General features: G+C 42.6%; 1 protein-coding gene and 1 long non-coding RNA gene across 5 annotated transcripts in view; one reads left to right on the top strand and one right to left on the bottom strand.

Moving 5' to 3' along the window:
- Nucleotides 1-18,587, top strand: part of LOC122564555 (cadherin-20-like) — a 153,981-nt gene that overhangs the window by 93,526 nt on the left and 41,868 nt on the right. For 3 of the 4 annotated variants that reach the window (XM_043719619.1, XM_043719618.1, XM_043719617.1), the window contains 2 exons: nt 8,812-9,242; nt 11,073-11,367. In XM_043719619.1, coding sequence (XP_043575554.1) covers nt 9,027-9,242; nt 11,073-11,367 — 511 coding nt within the window. In that variant the 5' untranslated portion in view covers nt 8,812-9,026. Of the gene's footprint in view, nt 1-8,811; nt 9,243-11,072; nt 11,368-12,747; nt 12,794-18,587 lie in introns of those variants that run through there. The other variant, XM_043719620.1, reaches the window with a different exon arrangement.
- On the bottom strand, nt 15,272-17,064 carry LOC122564556. Its single transcript, XR_006315940.1, has 3 exons — nt 16,987-17,064; nt 15,721-15,882; nt 15,272-15,366 (listed from the first exon to the last, which is right to left on the bottom strand). It is a non-coding gene; the product is annotated as an uncharacterized LOC122564556 (long non-coding RNA).

Raw genomic sequence — 18,587 nt, 5'->3', positions numbered from 1 at the left:
AAGGGTTCAGAAAAGATTTACAAGGATGTTGCCAGGGTTGGAGGATTTGAGCTGTAGGGAGAGGCTGAACAAGCTGGGGCTGTTTTCCCTGGAGCGTCGGAGGCTGAGGGGTGACCTTATAGAGGTTTACAAAATTATGAGGGGCATGGGTAGGGTAAGTAGGCAAAGTCTTTTCCCTAGGGTGGGGGAGTCCAGAACTAGAGGGCATAGGTTTAGGGTAAGATGGGAAAGATATAAAAGAGACCTAAGGGGCATCTCTTTCACACAGAGGGTGGTATGTGTATGGAATGAGCTGCCAGAGAATCTGGTGGAAGCTGGTACAATTGCAACATTTAAGAGGCATTTCGATGGGTATATGAATAGGAAGGGTTTAGAGGGATATGGACGGGGTGCTGGCAGGTGGGACTAGATTGGGTTAGGATATCTGGTCAGCATGGATGGGTTGGACCGAAGGGTCTGTTTCCATCCTGTACATCTCTGTGACTCTCTGACTCTGCCATTGAGATAAATGGTGACATGGAGTAACCCTAGTAAAATGTTCTCCTTCATCCACTGAAAAATTGCACTGGCTGATAATACCCCAAACAACAGTCTCGTATATTGTACAAACCCTTATAGGTATTAGATCGTAAGACCATAAGATGCAGGAGGAGAAATTAGGCCATTCGGCCCATCGAGCCACCATTCAATCATGGCTGATAAGTGTTTTCAACCCTATTCTCTCGCTTTCTCCCCGTAACCTTTGATCTCCTTGGCAATCAAGAACCTATCAATCTCTATAAGACCGTAAGACAGAGGAGTAGAAATTAGGATTAATTGTAGCATACTTTGGGAAACCACATCTAAATGCAATTGCAAGTAGGCATGGCTCTGGAATTCCCTCTTTTCCTCAGTTCTTTTCCTTTAAAACACTTTTAATTCAGAATTAGGGAAGGCAAATGAAGTAAAATACATGGAATGCTGGAGAAACTCAGCAGGTCGTGGCAGCTTTTGTAGAGAGAAAAACAGAGTTAATGTTTCAAGTCCAGTGACTCTTCCTCAAAACATTTGAAGGTAAATTGAAAGTTGACCCTTATTTCAAAAGGAATGGAGTGTAAAAGTAGGGATGTTTCTGCTGAAACTACACAAGGCACTAGTCAGACCACAACTGGAATACTGTGCACAGTAAGAGACATTATCATTGGAGGCAGTTCAGAGAAGATTCCAGGCATGGAAGGATTTTCTCATGAGCAGAATTTGAGTAGATTGACCTGCAGACATAAGAGTTTAGAAGAATGAGAGATGAACTTACTGAAACATGAAAGAGTCTTAGGGATCTCGTCAGGCTGGATGGAGAGAGGTTGTGCCCCCTCTTCGGAGGGTCTAGGACCAGAGGAAATGAACGCTGAATAAGGGGTCACACATTTCAAGCAGAGACGAGGAAGACCTCTGTTTAGTGGATACGTAAATCTGTGGAACTCTTCATCCCAGAGGGCTGTCAAGGCTGGGTCATTCAATATATTCAAGGCTGAGATAGATGTTTAATCAGTGAGGGAATAAAAGGTTATGGGGGGAATGTGGGGAAGTGGAGTTGAAGATGATCAGATCAGCCAGGATTCAAATGAATGGCAGAGCAGACTCAGTTGGCTGAATGGTCTACATCTGCCTATACATCTTATAATGTAAAATACTCTTTGAAGTTTTTTTGTCAATATTTCACATTACCATAACATAACTCCCCACACACACCAGAGAGTGTTGACATTATATTAAATATGGCTCCTGAACAGTCTTCCATCAATCAGTTCAGATTATTTTAGTTTTTATACTGCCAGCGTCCAATCAACATTCACACAACCCCAAATTAACCCTGTTTTTCCCATTGTCAAAGAAATTAAATGACAAAGCCGTGAACTAACAATAGTTTCCACACAAATCACAAAGCACTGGAGAAACTTGGCTGGTCAGGAAGCAACTACAGAGAGAGAGAAATATAGTCCTTGCAACAGCACCTTCCAAACCTGCAACCTCTACTATCGAGAAGGACCACAGCAGCAAGCATATAACAACAGCACCGGCTGCAAGCTCCCCTACAAGTCACTCACCATCCTGACTTGGAAATATAACGCCCTTCCTGCACTGTCACTGGGTTAACATCCTGAAACTCCCTCCCTAACAGCAGAGTGAGTGATCATACAACAAATGAAGTTCAGCCACTCACCAACACCTTCCCAAGGGCAGGTAGAGCTGGGTAACAAATGCTGGCCCAGCCTGTGACACACCCACATCTCATGAAGGATCTTTACTTGCATTAATTCCATGAGCTGCAGTAAGTGTGGATGTTAAGAGAGTCTCTTTCTTTCAGTATCAATGTTGGAATATGTATATGTAGAATTTATAAAGCAACTACTGACTTACGGTCAATTAATCTGGTAATGTAATTGAGTATTTTATATACTTTGTTTTTTGCTGCTCTAAAGTACAGTGATATTTACTCGGTAACTATCACCTCCAGAATCCTTTTCACTTCACCTCCTGATTTCTACATCCTCAATGCACTGTCTCTGAATTGCATTCTACCTTTAAAAGTCCCACATCTTCCAGCATTTGATGTTAAGGGTCATTTTCCACTGGTTTGCCAAATTGTAAATTTTATATCATTCCTTATATTCACTGAATGCTTCTGCACCCAAGTGGACCATTTTCAGATTAGTATGCGCAAATTAGATCATACTATATTGATTATCTGAATCCAAGGTGGGAAACAGGCTGCTTTGTAACCAAAGGAGATACCCACCTCTCTTCAATTCCAAAGAGTCAGTGGGATCCTAAACATTAACTGTGTTTCTCTCTCCACCAGTACTGTCAGACCTGCTGTGCTTCTCCAGCAATTTCTCTTTATACTTCAGTTCTCCAGCACCAGCAGTGCTATTGCTTTAACATTATTGTACACAAATTTGAGGTGAATGGCAAAAAAAGCAGAAGTTATGAGACCAAACTATTTCTTACACAGTGAGTTGATGTGATCTGGAAAGGGCTATCTGAAAGGACACTGCAAGTAGACTCAATAGTCGAGCTGCACAATGGCTCAGTGGCTAGCACTGCTGCCTCACGGTGCCAGGGACCCAGGTTCGATTCCAGCCTTAGATGACTGTCTGTGTGGAGTTTGCACATTCTCCCTGTGTCTGCATGGGATTTCTCCAGGTGCTCTGATTTCTTCCCACAGTCCAAAGATTTGCAGATTAGGTGGATTGACCCCATAGGAAATTGTCCAGGGATGTGTGGGCTAAGTGGATTAGCCATGGGAAATGCAGACTTACAGGGATAGAGTGGGATGTCCTTTGGAGGGCCAGAGTAGACTCAATGTGCCAATGGCTCACTTTCGCACTGCAGGGATTCTATGATCTAATAACTTTCCAAAAGAAATCGGATAAGTATTGGAAAGAGTACATAGCTGTAAGGGAAGAGCCAAGCAATGGGGCTAATCCGATAGCTTTACCAAAGAGCTAGAACAGGTGCTGGGGGCTGAATGGCCTCCTCTTGTCTGATTCAATGTTTAATTCTCAGAGCCAGAATACTCTATTCTGCAACCCCCCCCCCCCCCTTTATTATATCACCACTTTACTTCCCCATCAAATAAAATGGTCCAGTGGCTACAAACAATGTTTGTCATTTAATATCTCTGCTGTTCGCCCTTGCCAATTTGTAATCTTTAACCTAAAGGTTGGCCTAGTGGTTTTATTGTAGATTATTAATCCAGGGAGAAAGTGCGGTGCTGGAAAAGAACAGCAGGTCTGGCAGCATTCGAGAAGCAGGAGAGTCGACGTTTCAAGCATAAGCCCTTCATCAGAATGAAACCTTTCCTGATGCAGGTGTTATGCCCGAACGTTGACTCTCCTGCTCCTTGGATGTTGCCTGACCTGCTGTGCTTTTCCAGTGCCATACTTTTTGACTCTGACTCTCCAGCATCTGAACTCCTCACTTTCTCTTGTTAATCCAGGGACTCAGATAATGTTCTGCAGACCTTTCTTCAAATCCTGCCATGGTAGATGGGGGAATTTAAATCCAATAGAAACCTGGAATTAAGATTTTAATCATGACCATGAAACTATAGTTGATAATTGGAGAAACCTACCTGTTACACTAATGCCCTTTTTGGGACCTACATGTGACTCCAGATCCACAGAAATGTGGTTGACTCTTAACAATTAGGGACCAGCAATAGATGCTGGCCTGGCCAGTAATATCCATGTCCTGTGAATGAATAAAGAGAGAAGGTTGATCCTGGGTATGAAGAGATTGGCTTCTGAGGAGAGTTTGAGTAGGTTGAAAAAAGAGGTAACTTTATTGAAGCATACAGTATTCTTACAGATGAGGAAGGACACCACATTGACTGGGACAACACATCCATTCTAGGACAAACCAAACAGAGACATGCACAAGTATTCCTAGAAGCATGGCATTACAAACAGAACTCTATCAACAAACATATTGACATGGATCTCATTTACCACCCCGAGAAAAAAAAACAGGAAATTACATCACCATAGGAAATAATGTCACCACAGGAAATGATGTTACCAACCCTAGGAAACACAAATATATAAATAGAAAGCAGGCTACACTACTAGTGCTTCATTTGGAAGCTCTCTGAAAATGTTACCTAGTATTGTCGTGAAATGTCTGAAAACAACCTAGGTCTAGAACCTCAACCTGAGCTACAAATCTTCTCAAAACTCGCTCATACAGTATTCTTAGAGGAGTTGACAGGGTAGTTGCAAAAGGGTTGTTACCTCTGGTGGGACAGTCTTGGATCAGAGCGCATAATCTCAGAGTAAGGAGTCATCCATTTAAGACAGCGACGAGGAGGGATGTCTTCTGTCAGATGGTATAGAATCTGTAGAATTCTTTATTGCAGAGATGTGCCATTAAATATAGTCAAGGCTGAGTTAGATATCTTTAAATCAGCACAGCAATCAAAATTTACAGGGAAAAGGCCGGAAAGTGGAGCTGGGGATGATCAGATCAGCCATGATGTCATTGAATGGTGGGGCAGTAGTAGGCTGAATGACCTACTACTGCCCCACTGTGAGGACAGTGGTTCACTTCCTAAGGAATACAGATAGACAATTTTGACAAGTCAGCATTACTTCACACTTACTGTTACTGAAGTACTTTTTTTTAATTAACTGAACTTAAATTGTACTGTTACTGTGGGGAGACTTGAACTGAAATCATCAAATATTTAATGCAGGTCTCTGGACTAGTAATCCAGACACATACACCTTCCCACCCGACTCATCCTTGTTTTAAAAATAGTTCCCAAAAATGAAAAGGGAATAAAGTAAAACATTCTTTCCAAATCTGAAGAAACCAACCAGAACTTTTGAAAAGTCCACTTTTGTGACTGAGAGCCACAAGAGCTGTCTACAAAGAAACCCAGAAAGTACCTTTGGTATTGTGTAAGGTTTGTGGGAACAGCATGGTGCACCCTCTTGTGCTGAAGGAGTGTAACAGCAGCAGGCACTAAGAATCATTCAATGAAATGTGGACACAATTTAAAAAGGAATCAGTCCAGTGAGACAATTACAGTCGATGGAAATAAATGCTAATTAAGCAATATACTGGCTCCTGTTGGAGTTATTGGAAGAAGTGTAGTGGAGTGTAACATAATGGAAAAGTATCACTGAAACTAAAAGGAAGAACCTGCAATTGCGTTGAGAGAACAGCCTCCTTATAGAATTCACAAATGTCAGCATCATCTAAAGGAGTACAGTATCCACTGGACATTCACAGAAATGTGGGCTGTTTGCACCAGACCTATCATGGATTTTACATGGATGTTCTCAAAGCTTTTGCCCACGCAGTCATTTGGGCTCCGCTGACGCCTCAGCTAAATATATGGATATGTGATTGATAAACACACAGACCTGTATATATGAATGATAAATTCTGATCTCTGTATGCAAATGTTTACGTATGTATGGCATGACCAACTGTACTGACCATCAAATTATTTTATGAATAAAGTATATTTTTGAAATAAAAAACAAGCTTTAACGAGGTGTTATTCCGGCAGAACCCTTTGGTAAATCTGCTGGAGGGCAAAGACCTGCAGCACCACCAATATCTTACAAACCCCTACCCTCTCCCCCACAAACTAATGTTCATTGCTGGCCCCTCTCCCTAGTTCCAGCAACTCCCACATCTTCTCTCCCGAATCACTGGCAGCTGTTCTGCCAGTGTTGGAGAGGTCAGCATCGCTGGGCAGTACAGGGCGGATATGTGGGGGTTAGTGGGAGGTGTTTGATGAGCATTCTGTCATGACAGGGGTGAGTGAATGAGAGAGGATTCTCTGCCAACAGAGGGATGGAGGAGTTTTGGAAGTGTGGGGTGAACACCATTAGTGGAGTGAGGTTGAGCATATTGGAGGGTGACAACTCAATTTGAAACATTTCAAACCCATGATCTGAAGACAGATCGTAAGGAGTAGTGCCTTCGGCTAATGTCAAAAGATGTCGTGTAGCTGCAATGGAATTACATCGAACTCATCACCTCCTAATCCTGATCCTCTAATGGACTCTCTGCTGGAGCTGACCATGGAATCTGTGCTGGAGTTGACCTTAGAGACTCTGCTGGAGCTAACATTGGAGTCTCTGCTGGAGCTGATCATGGAGACCATGCTGGAGCTAATATTGGAGACTCTGCTGGAGCTGATATTGGAGTCTGTGCTGGAGCTGACATTGGACTCTCTGCTGGAGCTGACATTGGACTCTCTGCTGGAGCTGATATTGGAAGGTGCAATACTTCCAATCTAAACTGGCAAGTGGACAGATTAGTGTCAGACACACCCTCTCCAATACTGACTGGACCGAATCTGCCAGTGGGAGGACCCTTTTAATGAGATTTATTTCCCTGCAGGACTTCTGCAGCCCTGAAACAGATTGATGATACATTGACATAAGTCAAAACACAGTGGTTCAATGAAGCCAAGATTGTGTCCGATCAGCCTGAAAATAGGTGTGAATGCAGATACTTTTGAAACAACCGATTCTGACACACTCTGACACACCTCTGGAGCAGATGGGACTTGAACCCAGCCCTCCTGGCTCAGAGGTAGGAATGTTGCCGCTGCATGGTTCCAAGTTGTCCATTGTAACCATGTTCTCCATTGATAAAGGAGGCATGGTGTAATGACATTGATCAGTTAAGAGTGAAATAGAATTTTTTGCAGTACATAAAGCAAGGATAATGTTTTGGAGGGGTCTTTGTCTGTGGAGCTTCTGCCACTTCTGAATCATCATGTGGATTCCTGTTCATACAGAGTCAGCAATAACCAACTGACCCCACTCTGAGTTTTTCGCACAGAAGCGATTCAAACCCAGAGCCATGCAGATAGAGAGTGTTTTGTGTGTGCGCTGAATGAATAATAGAGTTCATTGAATACAACCACACAAAATAAAAGAAGCAGAGTAACTTAGCTTGAACTCACTGGGGTCTCAGGCTAATTTGAATTGATCTTAACAAAAGACCCTTAACCGCTAAGAAATTATTCTCCTGAAGATCAGCATTACTGCCTGGTTAGAGAAACCCTGAAGGAAAAGTATGCTAATTTTCACACAACATGGCCTCCAGCATCCTGAATTATTTAGTCATTAGGAGATGCTGTCACATACGTCCATCACACAAGTGCTGAATTGTCCCTGTGTTTGTGTTGTTTAAGACATGTTGGCTTTATGTTAAAGGAAATTATTGTCCTTGTTTGTTTTCATCCTTGGTGTGGTCACTAAATCAAATTGAAATGCAACACCTGTTCACAATGTTCTGTTAACAAAAATATTCTCTTTCCTTGTAGAAAGGTTTGCCAAAAATCTTCTCAGAAACACAGTTATTTCTGTGGAATATAACCCTGATTATATCACCCTCCTGAACTGAAGATGGATTAAATTATCACCTACCTTTATTACTATGATGTGAAAATGCTGGAGTTGGACTGGGGTGGACAAGGTCAAAAATCAAACGACACCAGATTATGGTCCAACAGGTTTATTTGAAATTGAAAGCTTTCAGAGCTCTGCTCCTTCCACAGGCATTGTATGATGGAGATGAATGAGACACCATATTTATAAGCAAAAAGTTAACAACTTTAAAATTGGCTGACATTGGTGAATCCTTTAATCAGTTAGGAGGTAGACTACTGATTAAAATGCAAAACATTTATTACAGGTGTAGTCTTATGAACTCTAATTTGTTTTAGTTCCTTTTAACTTCATGCAATCTATTTAAGATAACAAGCTATGTTCCTGAAGCTTTATAAGTTCATTATCTTTCTCTAAGCATTGTAGATGATTCAAAAGGAATTCTCTCCCCAGGCTTTTACCTATCCTAACATTCTTTGTATAAAACAATCTCAAATCATGATCAATAACACTCCTGTGAAGCACTTTGGAATGTTAATTACCTTAAAGGTGATATATAAAATGCACATGTTACTGTTGTATTGAAGACTGACCAAGAATATGTCATCCAAATATATTACTGTTTAAAAAAATGTAAATTCTTCAATGTAATGCACAACACATACTAAAGCTTTTTTTAAATTAATTAAATTCTCAAAATTCTGAACCCTGTTCTGAAAAAGTCATATTGGACTTGAGCATTAACTCTGTTTCTCTCTTCACAGATGCTGTCAGACCTGCTGAGTTTCTCCAACATTCTCTGTTTATCTCAGATTTCCAACTTCTGCAGAATGTTGTTGTTATTTGAGCCATGATTAGCAAAGACATGATATACAGCTTGCTGATACTTTCTGAAACGTGTTTGCTATTTCAGGTTTTGCAGGTCAAGTGCTGGATATTTGGCAAAATTGCGATTGGACAAAAGGCTTTAAACTTTGCTGACAATAAAGTGGACGGCACTAATCTGAGGCAAACCACCACCAGCTCAATTCTTATAAAGCTGCCATGCCACGTTTCTGAAAACAGAGATTGCAAAGGATCAACCCCTTTTCATCCACTCTCTGCCTGCATTTCCCAAAACAATTGACCATGGGGACTTACAACGCAAGTACATGTATACCTGGACTGCACCTATTTCTGTATCTAGCCAGTCTGCTGCAGGTGTTTGGGGTCCAACCTGTAACTGCCGCAGAGAACAGCCAACACCATGAGATGATGCATCATCGCGTGAAGAGAGGTTGGGTATGGAACCAGTTCTTTGTGTTAGAGGAATACACCGGATCAGAGCCACTATATGTCGGAAAGGTAAGAACAGGGGAACAAAAGCTTAACGTCAAAAGAACAATGAAGCTAACCCATTTGCTGCCTTTTTGAGTCCCACGTTTACCATCTAGAAAGACACTCGAATAACATTTCACCAGCTATGGACATTCACTCAACAACGTGCATGCAACTACAACAGCTAGCAATCAAATACAGTATCGCTATCACCAAGAAACATGCTCAGATCGCTCTCCATTTAGACCTAAAGAGATAATGACTGTTGAGTCAGGAGGGATGGACAAATGTTGAGTTGAAGAGATCCATTTTATGGAAAGGTTTTACCCTGGACAGACAGAGAGAGGAAACAGAAAGAGGTATTAATAAATAATGATCAGTATGTAATATCAGCAATACTAATATTTAGTAATAACATATCTTCACAGAATCCATTAAAAATTGCCAGATTGTCAAGTTGTAGCAAATATTGGTTTGCAACTATTGAATTAGAACTTGTATCTACTTGTATATTGAGGTGATGGTTCCCTTTAGCTCCCTCAATCACTGTAGTATTAGCAAAAGCTGGTAAAGACATAGTCTCCACAGTCCTAACAAATCCAAGGGCTGCTTCCTCATTAGAGAGAGAGAGATAACTGTTGGTGGTTTAACCTGAGGATCACCATGCACTAGGCGCGGGGAGTTTGAGAAGGAGTGTCCTTTATAGTAACCTCAGATAGTGCAGGAATTGAACCCATGCTGTTGGTATCACTATGCAATTGCAAACCAGTCAGCCAAATAGTTGAAAAGAGATTTCAGTCAAAACATTTTCCTCTGGGTCCATCCCATTGATTGGAGCAAAGAAGACTGACACATATTTCTACAGAACTGGACTTGAAATGGATGTAGGAAGTCTTTGCCTTTTTTAAAAAGGAAGATGCTGTTAGTTAATTCCATAATGGGACAAACTGGGTTCACTCCAGCAAACTGCTGAGGAACTGGATAAAGAACTGTCAGAATAATGTGTGTTTGATTATGACCAGAATTTGTAGAAATCATTTTTTGGGAGTAATGGGAGGAAGGAAGTAAAAGTGCCCTTTGGTGCTGTTGGAGGAGAAGATTTCAACTCTCACTTGTGTGCCATTTACTTTGCAATGCTGATCAAAATTAGCACATAAAAACTCAGGCACTGGGCTGTTCATGAGAAAAATGACAATAGAAGATTTTAAAATCATATTTTTCCCACTGCAGTGATCACCTCCCTTGGGTGTCAACAAGTGTGGCGCTGGAAAAGCACAACCGGTCAGGCAGCATCCAAGGAACAGGAGAGTCGTCGTTTCAGGCCTAAGCCCTTCATCAGAATTCCTGGGGGGTTGGGTCCATTTATCTCTCAGCCCCCTTGCTTCCCACCCCCCCGCCCCCACATTCCTGATGAAGGACTAATGCTCGAAAGATCGACCCTCCCACTCCTCGGATGCTGCCTGACCCGCTGTGCTTTTCCAGCACTACACTCTTCGACTCTGATCTCCGGCATCTGCAGTCCTCACTTTCTTGGGGCTATCGATTAATCCTGTCGCAGTTTCCCCATAGCTATATAAATATCTTCCCTTTGATTGGGCTGAAGGGCCTGCTTCCACACTGTAGGGATTCTCTGATGAAAAGAATGGGCAGACCTAGATAGTGACACTCCACATCCTGTAAGTTAGCAGAAAAAAAGTCCGACTGGCCTTCTCTGCAGCCTGAGATATTTGACCGCTGGCTCTAGCCTCCCTGACCAGGCAACAGCAAAATTAATATATGAAGAAATTAAAGTGGAGGTGAAAAAAACCATCATCATTGATTCATTAGAGCTTATTGATTGATTAATTGTAATTCTAGCTTCATTCCGACATGGACAAAGGAGAAGGCTCTGTCAGGTACATCCTGTCAGGTGATGGAGCGGGTACTGTTTTCACCATTGACGACAACACAGGTGACATTCATGCTGTACAGAGGCTAGATCGCGAGGAGAAGACACATTACACCTTACGGGCACAGGCGTTAGACAGGTGGACTGGGAGGCCAATGGAACCAGAGTCTGAATTCATCATCAAGATCCAGGATATCAATGACAATGAGCCAAAGTTTCTTGATGGACCCTACGTGGCCAGTGTTCCTGAAATGTCTCCAATGGGTAAGGATCAGTTTTGTGATAGCTTCTTCAAATTCTCGAACATTCCTGCATTATAGTAGCAGCACTGCTGCAGATCCAGCTCCAGGCTGAAGTTTCTTGCTTCTTGGTCAGATCGTTTTGGGTTTATGTCCCACTTCAGGAGTTCAGCGTGACAGTGAAGGATGGTGCTTCAGCTGCTATCTTTTGATGGAGCCACTTACCCCAATACCCTCTGACCTTGCAACCAATCATGTGACTATTTCAAAGCAAAGCAGGGGAGTTTTGCCTAGTGGCCTGTCAAACAACATGCACAAGGACAGCACAGTGGCTGAGGGGTTAGCACTACTGTCTCACAACTCCAGTGACCCAGGTTCGATTCCAGCCTTGGGTGACTGTGTGGAGTTTGCACATTCTTCCCGTGTCTGCGTGGGTTTCCTCCCACAGTCTGAAAACATGCAGGTTAGGTGGATTGGCCATGCTAAATGTGAAGTTATGCGGGCAGCGGTGGGCTTGGGTGGGATGCTCTTCAAAGGGTTAGTGCAGACTGAATGGGCTGAATGGCCTTTATCTGCAGCATAGAGATCCTAACTGTTAAAAAACAGATGAAATTATCATTAATGCATTGCTGTTTGTGGGAACTTGCTGGGTGCAGTATATCGTATAACTACAACTCAGAAGCACTTAATTATAACGTTTTTTGGTATGACCTTTTAGTATGAAATGTAACTTCTTCCTTTCAACTGATGTCATAAAATCATATAGTTGTGATTTTTACAATCATTGCAATATGAGTCTTACAGCTGAAATAGCTTGTATAAGTTCACCTCTTCCTTGAACTGAACTGCTCATACAAAGCCTTACAGACTTACAATAATAAAAAAAAACTGCTGGATATTTTGGAGAAATGAAATAAATAGAAATATACCACAGCAATTTTAATAAGTCAACAATTGTATCCTTTTATCAGATATTATATTATTTCATAATTATTGCAAAATAATTTGATCCAAATGATTGCATATGATAAAACACCATTCTAAAATTTATACCGAAAGGATTTGACAATAGTTGATATTTGTGCTTCTTTTTTGGAAATGCCTTCTTGTTGACATGGTCATGGTGTTTAAAGGACAACGGAAACTTTTGAATCAAAGTCTTCCATCCTCCATAACAGCTATTGCTGAAAAGAGGGTCACAAGGTTTCCATCTTGCGTTCTCCAGGAAAAATGCAAGAATGCCAAATTCCAACACAATGCATTACAATTTATACTGCAGGAGAAAAAGGTGCTGATTTGTTGCCTAGTTGACACTGATTGGTCAAAGCGTTGCCTTGGAGAAAACAATTCAGAATTGTAGGCTCCCCCGGCACCTGGCTAATTTAAGAATGGTGTGAGGCATGAACCTGTACCTTTTGTTTGCCGAGAACAGAGGCTGCTTTTAACAAAGAGTAAGTGAAACACCTAATATTAAACAAACTCATTAAACAAACATGTGAAAAGGGAACAAGACTCAGCTACTCAGCCCTTTGAGCCTGCTACACCACTCATGGGATACGGTGTTCAATCCTGGTCTCCCTGCATTAGGAAAGACATTACAAAACTTGAAATGGTTTAGAAAAGATTTACAAGAATGTTGTCGGGGTTGGAGGGTTTGAGCTATAGGGAGAGGCTGAATAGTCTGGGGCTGTTTTCCCTGGAGCATCAGAGGCTGGATGGTGACCTTATATAGGTTTATAAAATCATGAGGGGCATGGATAGGATAAATAGACGAGGTATTTTCCCTGGGGTGAGGAGGTCCAGAACTAGAGGGCATAGGTTTAGTGTGAAAGGGGAAAGAGTTAAAAGGGACCTAAGAGACGTTTTCACACAGAGGGTAGTGCGTGTATGGAATGAACTGCCAGAGGAAGTGGTGGACAAGCAGGAGGCTGAAAGAACACAGCAAGTCAGGCAGCATCAGAAGGTGGAGAAGTCAACATTGCAGGTGTAAACCTTCTTCAGGACTTGGGGTGGGGGTAAAGGGGTGCTGCAGAGAAAGGGGTGTTTGGGGGTACGGGATGTTAGTAGGGTTAGGTGAACACTGGTAGAGGGTACGGCCTGGTTGTCGATGGGAGGAATGAATCCAGTTGGTGGCTAGAAGGATGAGAGGAGTGGAAGGGAGTCGGGGGATGGGAAGGGAGATCATTTGAAATTGGAGAATTTAATGTTGAGTTCTCTAGGTTAGGCTGACTTGGCAGAAGATGAGGTGTTCTTCCTCCAATTTACAGTCTGATTTACTATGGCAATGAAGGAGGCTGAGGGTGGTCATGTCAGAAAGGGAGTGGGAATGGGGAATTGAAACGGGCGGTGACTGGGAGGTCTGGTCAGCCCCTGTGGGCTCGTTTGAGATGCTCAGCAAAATGTGATGAGTTTACGTTTGGTCTCCCCGACGTAGAGAAGACCACATTGGGAGCACAAGGTGCAGTAAACCAGGTTGGAGGAGAGGCAGGTGAACCTCTGTCTCACCTGGAAGGACTGTTTGGGGCCCTGGATGGAGGTGAGGGGGGGTGGTATGTCAGCAGGTTTTGCATCTTTTCCAGTTGCAGAGCAAGGCACTGGGGTTTGGGGATGGGGGTTCGGGGGACTGGTGGGGAGAGTGGCACAAATCAAGGAGTGGTGAAGAGAAGGGTTAATGCCCGAAACATTGACTTCTCCACCTCCTGACGCTGCCTGGCTTGCTATGTTTTTCCAGCCTTCTGCCTGCCTACCTTGGATTCCAGCATCTGCAGGTTTTTTTTGCCTTCAACAGTGGAAGTGATGGAGGCTGGGACAGTTACAACATTTAAAAGGCACCTGATTGAGTATATGGATTGGAAGGGTTTAGAGGGAGATGGACCAAGTGCTGGCAAATGGGACTAGACTAATTTAGGATATCTGGCCATTTGAATGATTTGGATTAAAAAGTCTGTTTCTGTGCTGGACATCTCAATCACTCTAAAGTCATGGCTGATTTGATTTTTAACCTCAACTCTACATTCCTGCATATCCCTGGTAATCCTTCATCCCCCTGGAAAATCTATCTACCTGGACCTTAAACATAGTTAAAGATGCTGCATCCACTGCCTTTTGAGGAAGGGAGTTCTAAAAACACATAGAATTAATTTTTCCTCATCTCTGTTTTTTTTTAAACTATGACCCCGAGAATCTAGATTCTCCCAGAAGAGGAAAAATCCTTTCCACATCCACCAGGTCACGTCTCCTCAGGTTCTTAATTTACTCACCTTTGACTTTCAATTGTCCCACAATTATGAATAAAATAAGCATTTCAAGCCAAAACTATTGATGAAAATCTTGCCTCACCTTTAAGATAAACACACCTTATAATCTGAATTATGTGAACATAATGAAAGGCATAGTGGCTCAGTGGTTAGCACTGCTGCCTCACAGCACCAGGGACCTGGGTTCGATTCTACCCTCAGGTGACTGACTGTGTGGAGTTTGCACATTCTCCCTGTGTCTGCATGGGTTTCCCCCAGGTACTCTGGTTTCCTCCCACAGTGCAGGTAAGGTGCATTGGCCATACTAAATTGTCCAGGGATGTGAAGGTTAGGTAGAGTATCCATGGTAACTGGGGTAGAGTGGTGGGATGAGATACTCTTCAGAGGGTTGGTGGAGATTTGATGGGTCAAATGGCCTCTATCTGCACTGTAGGTATTCTCTGATAAACTGTGAGTTATAACATCCTTTTTTGCTAACTCCCTGAATTTCTTGCCTGGAACACTGTACCTGACATACTCACGTTTTGTGGAACATTTCTCAATCTGAGTGACTGAGGCCATTTTCACTCTGTTCACAAACTGAACTGGTACTATTGCTGTTGGTTTTATGGCCATCTCGCTCTGGTCGCACTTCCAGGAGAATGGCCTGTTGATCAATGATAGCACCTGCGAGTGGAATCAGGTGGTTAATACCCACTGAAACTGAGGTCCTCTCATTTATATTGAGGTCTGTTCTCCGTAAGGTGGGGAGGAGCTGAGAGTGAAATCTGTTAAAGCAGATTTTAGCATCTGGTTAGAGTCCTGTTTCTCCAAGTTGCTGAACTCTGATGAGCAAAGATAATGTAAAAGTTTGTTCACAGAATCATACAATATAAAAAAGGCCCTTAGGCCCATCACATCTGTGCCACCAAAGATTACCGACATTAGTCCCACTTTCCCCCATTTGAACATTATGACATTTCAAATGCTCATCCAAATACTTTTTAAAGATTATGAGGTGTCCACCCCACCCAGGCAGAGCATTCCCACCCCACTCTGGGTGAAAAAAAACCTTTCCTGCTTTTTACTTGAAAATTATGCCCCGTTTGTTCTGAGGAAGAGTTGTGTTTGCCCCAAAGTACCTGCTGAGTATGACGAACAAACAGATCACACCCGGGTACGGCAAGGAATTAGGAGAGAAGTGGCCTGTTGGTCTCGACTGCACAGGAATGGGGTGTGAGAGTAGGGAAGTCTTGCTCCAGCTGTGCAGGGCATTGATGAGACGGTACTGCATTTATTGGTTTCTTTATTAAGGAAAGAAATACTTGGGTTGGAAGCAGTTCAGGGAACGTTGATTAGGCTGATTCATGCAAACATATAAAGCAAAAGCAGGAATAGGCCACTCAGCCCCTTCAGCCTGTCCGTTCAATGAGATCATGACTGATATTGATCTGATTAATCCACATTTCCAACTATCCCTAATAGCCTGTCACACCCTTTGCTTGTGAAAAATGCATCTACCTCTGCCTTCTCACTGACCCTGCTTCCACCATCTTTTCAGGAAGAGCATTCCAAAGACACTCAATCCTCCAAGAGAAAGAATTTCTAGACTGAAGGGATTGACAAATGAAGTAAAGGTTGAGTTGGTTCATTGAATCATACAGTACAGCAGAGGCTCTTTGGCCCGTTGAGTCTATACCACCAAAATTATGCTACTACCGATACCAGTCCTGGCCCATAACTTCGAAGGTTATGACATTTCAAGTGCTCGTCCAAGTGCTTTTTAGAAGTAGTGAGGTTTTCCACCTTCACTACCCTCCCAGACAATGCTTTCCAAATTCCCAACATGCTCTGGGTGAAAAGAGTTTTCCTTAAATCCCTTCTTATATTCCAGCTCTTCATCTTAATGTTATACCCTCTTGTTATTGATGCTTCAAAAACTGTGTTCTATCCACCCTGTCTATGCCCCTCATAATGTTGTTCCCCTCTATCAGGTCCCCCTCAACCTTCTCTGCTCCGAAGAAAACATCCTGAGCTTATTCAGTTTCTCTCCATCGCTGAAATGCTCCATCCCAGTCAACATCCTAGTGAATCTCCTCTGTACTCCATCCAGTGGAATCAGAATTGCACACAGCTCTCCAGCTGTGGCCTATCAATGTTCTGTATAGATCCAACACCACCTTGTATTCTGTGCCATCACCGAGCTAAGGGGAGCAGGCAGGAAATGAGTATTAAGGTCACAATCTTATCAAATGGCAGAACAGACCTGGTGGGCTGAGTGGTCTACATTTGCTCCTATTCCTTCTGATATTATTCAAGCAAGGTCAATAGCCAGGCTGTGAGAATCCCAATACAAAATGACCAACTGCATAAATAAATCAGAGCTATATTAATTCAGAAGGCCATACCTTTGCGCTCTGCTGCCACGCTCAGTAAAACACATCTTAAAATGTTCAGCATCAGTGCACTTCAAATGATATCTTTTGCTGCCTGTCATCTGAGCAAAAGTAAACAGACACAAAGAGATTAAAATTTCATCACTCCTTTCCACAAGCAACTGCTTCCATTTGTAACTTGGGAAATCACAGACACTGGTTTAGACTTAGGAGGTCAGAGCCAATTAACCCCTTCACTGCTGAGTTGTGGAGTGACTCAGTGATATCCGTACTGGTGACGGCGACTATGTTCCAGTCAGTGAAGCTTAGCACCAGGAGCTCTTGTGACATGCAGGTAGTGTCCCTACCTACGAGCTAGGAGACCCACGGTTCAAGTCCCGCCTGCTCTAGATGGGAGTCAGAAAATACCTGAGCAGGTTGAATACTCGGCATGTGCTAATTACTGAGCAGTTATTATCAGAGCACAACCCTCACACCAGGCTCTTCCCAAAATATCTCTGTGTGACCCAGCTTTCATCTTACAGGACCCCCTGTGACCTCCCCTTCACTCCAACCCAGGAGTGAGATGTGTGTAGGGGGAGGGGGTTAGGGGCTCAACACTGTTGTGGGGTGGGCTTTAGTAGCTGAAGGTTTGATGGGGTGAGCTGGGTGGGAAAAGACATTGAATGTGATGTGTTTTTTAAAAATTAATCTAGCTTCTCATGGAATGTTTGTTGAAGCAGGATTCAGGCCTCAAAGACCCATCTGATCTCAGTTTACCCCAGCCTCACTCACTCCCACCCCACCTCTGGGGAAATAAAGGCGTGAAGGTATACAGAAACCTGGCAGGTATTAGCTGACAAAAAACTTAAAAAATACATTATCATGCTGAACTCAAAACATTGACTGACTCTGTTTCACTCGCCACAGTTGCTCCCCAAACTGCTGAGTTTCTCCAGCATTTTCTAGTTTTAGTTCAATTCTCCAGCATCTGCAATATTTTGCTTTCATTTACCAGTTAAAACCATTGTTCTGTATATGTCTCATTACATTAATAATCAATTGGTAGCACTTGAGTATTGCTAAAAAAAAACCATTGTCAAAGCTCTTTGTCATACACTCATCAGGACAGATGCAAAAATGCCACAATTCAAAGGAACATGTCCTCTGCATACTAAAGGAACATGTCTCGGCATTGCACATTTCCTAATGAATAATAGTTCCTTGCAGCATTCTCTGTAACTAATTAAATCAACTGGCCCATCCATCAGCACCCTTTTGTCATTTGGTACAAATTGTTGCTCCCTTTGAACTTTTGATATTATTGCATTTGTCCTGATGTGTACCAGATGAATACCTTCAAAAGAATGTGCAATTCTCCTACACCTAGCATATCTCTTAATTTGCAATCAGCCAGTCATACTGTTTAATTAATTGTTAGTTAGTGTGAAAACCTGAACTCAAGAGATTTCCAGCAATCTCACAGTAGCATGTCGGCAGTCACACTTGGCAGTTTTAGGATCAAGGGGGAAACTTTAACCTTCGGTGCATGCAAGGCAAACAGAAATGCCAACATTAATGAGGGGTACAAGAGGGTTTACAGCAAGTCAGAGGGTATTGAGGTCCCCTCAAAA

The sequence above is a fragment of the Chiloscyllium plagiosum genome, chromosome 29 (assembly GCF_004010195.1).
Source record: "Chiloscyllium plagiosum isolate BGI_BamShark_2017 chromosome 29, ASM401019v2, whole genome shotgun sequence".
Lineage (NCBI taxonomy): Eukaryota > Metazoa > Chordata > Chondrichthyes > Orectolobiformes > Hemiscylliidae > Chiloscyllium > Chiloscyllium plagiosum.
The sequence above is the reverse complement of the archived record's forward strand: the minus strand, read 5'-3'. Positions and strand labels throughout refer to the sequence as shown.